Raw genomic sequence first — 1809 nt, forward strand, 5'->3', positions numbered from 1 at the left:
TCTTCCGCAGGCATCTCATTGCCCATCTGTTGGCAGTGGTCGGCCAGAGGGGCCCGGGTCTCTGGGGTTTTGGCGCCCGGGGCTGATGCGGCCTCGCGTTGCAGCGACTCCCTCGCGACCGCCTGCCCCCCGTTTCGGTTTGGTCGTGCGGCTTGGGCCTCCCATCGTTTCCGATGACATTTAGGGAATTGCAAGCAGCCTCCCAGGGCTGGCAGCCGGCTGACCAGAGCCCCTCCTGAACCCCATTCTGCGCAGGCTGGCGTATGACGGCCGCGGCAACTACGTGGTCAGGACGCAGGAGGACCTCCAGAAAGGGCCCGAGGCGCTGGGCGGCTTCGAGCACGGCCTCTACGCCGAAAAGTGAGCGGCGCTGCGGCGGCGCGGCTGCGGCGATAGGGGGGCTGCACAGCAGGTGTCGCCCGCCAGCACGCGCCGGGGTCGTGCGCTCATGCCAGGGTCAAGACACCCGTGCTTGGCCGCTCGCCCTGTGCATGTCTCTCCACCAGCCCGCCTCTCCCCCCTCCCCTCCTCCCGGCTCCCCCAGGTGGGCGCCCTTTGTGAAGGAGCTGGCCGTGATGGTGGTGCGCTCCAGGGACGGCTCCGTGCTGTCATACCCCGTGGTGGAGACGATACACAAGGTACGCTTGCCTCTGGTTATCCTGAGGGGGGGCGGGGAGGCGCCCCGGATTTGGCGGGGTTCACTGGGGTCCCTGGCTTTGCGGGGGTGGTTGACGGCACCCTCGGGTTCCTGGGTGACCAAAGGCCTCGGTCAGCGGGGTCCCGGGGCGCGTTTGGGGCGCTGTGTGAGGCAATGATGGTTCGCCGTCTCCCACGCTGCTGGCGGGGACCGTCAGAGTTGGCCTGCTGCGCTCTTTGGGCCTGTAGTTGCGATCGGCACGCACCTCGGAGCTTTCTTTCTCAAGAGCGGCGCGTCTGGCAGGCGCAGCCGCCGTCTCCTTACCTCAAAGCGCGACCCTCCGTCTCCCGCAGGACAACATCTGCTACGTGACGGAGGCGCCCGCCGACGTGCCGGCCGGCGTGGCGGCCGCGGCCAGGGCGGCGGCGGAGAAGGCCATCGCCTGCCTCGAGGGCGCCGGAATCTTTGGGTGCGAGGGGGCGGCGCGGCCCGCCTGCTTGCCCAGCTTTCTTTCTGCCGATCCGCATTCGTGACGGCCTCATTTGGCGGACATGAACACAAAAACTCCCGGACGCTTCCGACTCGCACAACCGCGCTCCCGCCGCACGAATCGTGAGAACCCCTCTCTTGACAACAGACCCCACCGACACCTCGCCCTCAAACCCTGCCCCCAAAAACCCACCACAACCCCCAAAGAGTCGAGATGTTCCTGCTGCCAGACGGGTCCCTGCTGCTGAACGAGGTCGCGCCGCGGCCCCACAACAGCGGCCACTACACCCAGGACGGCTGTGTCACCTCCCAGTTCGAGAACCACATCCGCGCCGTCCTCGGCTGGCCGCTCGGCGACCCGTCGCTCAACTGCGGCGCGAGCGTGATGCTCAACATACTGGGGGAGGCCGAGGGCGACGAGGGCGTCGCGATTGCGCACGCGCTCATGGCGCGCGCATATGCGACGCGCGGCGCCAAGGTTCATTGGTACGGCAAGCCCGGCATGCGGCCCGCGCGCAAGGTCGGGCACATCAACATCTCCGGCGCGACCCGCGAGGACGCGCGCGCGCGGCTGGCCGCGATCGACCCCGCGGCCGCGGCGGCGCTCGCCTCGACGGGCGACGCGCTGCGGCGCAGCGGGCTCGGCGGCGGCGCGGCGGCGGAGGCGGCGGAGCCCGCGGCGG

At 69.7% G+C, this 1809-nt stretch overlaps 1 protein-coding gene across 1 annotated transcript in view; it reads left to right on the top strand.

The window, feature by feature from the left end:
• Positions 1-575: 575 nt before the first annotated feature.
• The window catches only part of MNEG_15346 (phosphoribosylaminoimidazolecarboxylase), a gene marked incomplete at both ends in the record, with an annotated part of 2466 nt that continues 1232 nt past the window's right edge, over positions 576-1809 (top strand). Inside the window, 3 exons of the mRNA XM_014036183.1 lie at positions 576-638; positions 991-1106; positions 1334-1646. Of these exons, the coding sequence (XP_013891637.1) occupies positions 576-638; positions 991-1106; positions 1334-1646 (492 nt within the window). The remainder of the gene's footprint in view (positions 639-990; positions 1107-1333; positions 1647-1809) is intronic.

The sequence above is a fragment of the Monoraphidium neglectum genome, assembly GCF_000611645.1.
Source record: "Monoraphidium neglectum strain SAG 48.87 unplaced genomic scaffold scaffold05248, whole genome shotgun sequence".
Taxonomy (NCBI): Eukaryota; Viridiplantae; Chlorophyta; class Chlorophyceae; order Sphaeropleales; family Selenastraceae; genus Monoraphidium; species Monoraphidium neglectum.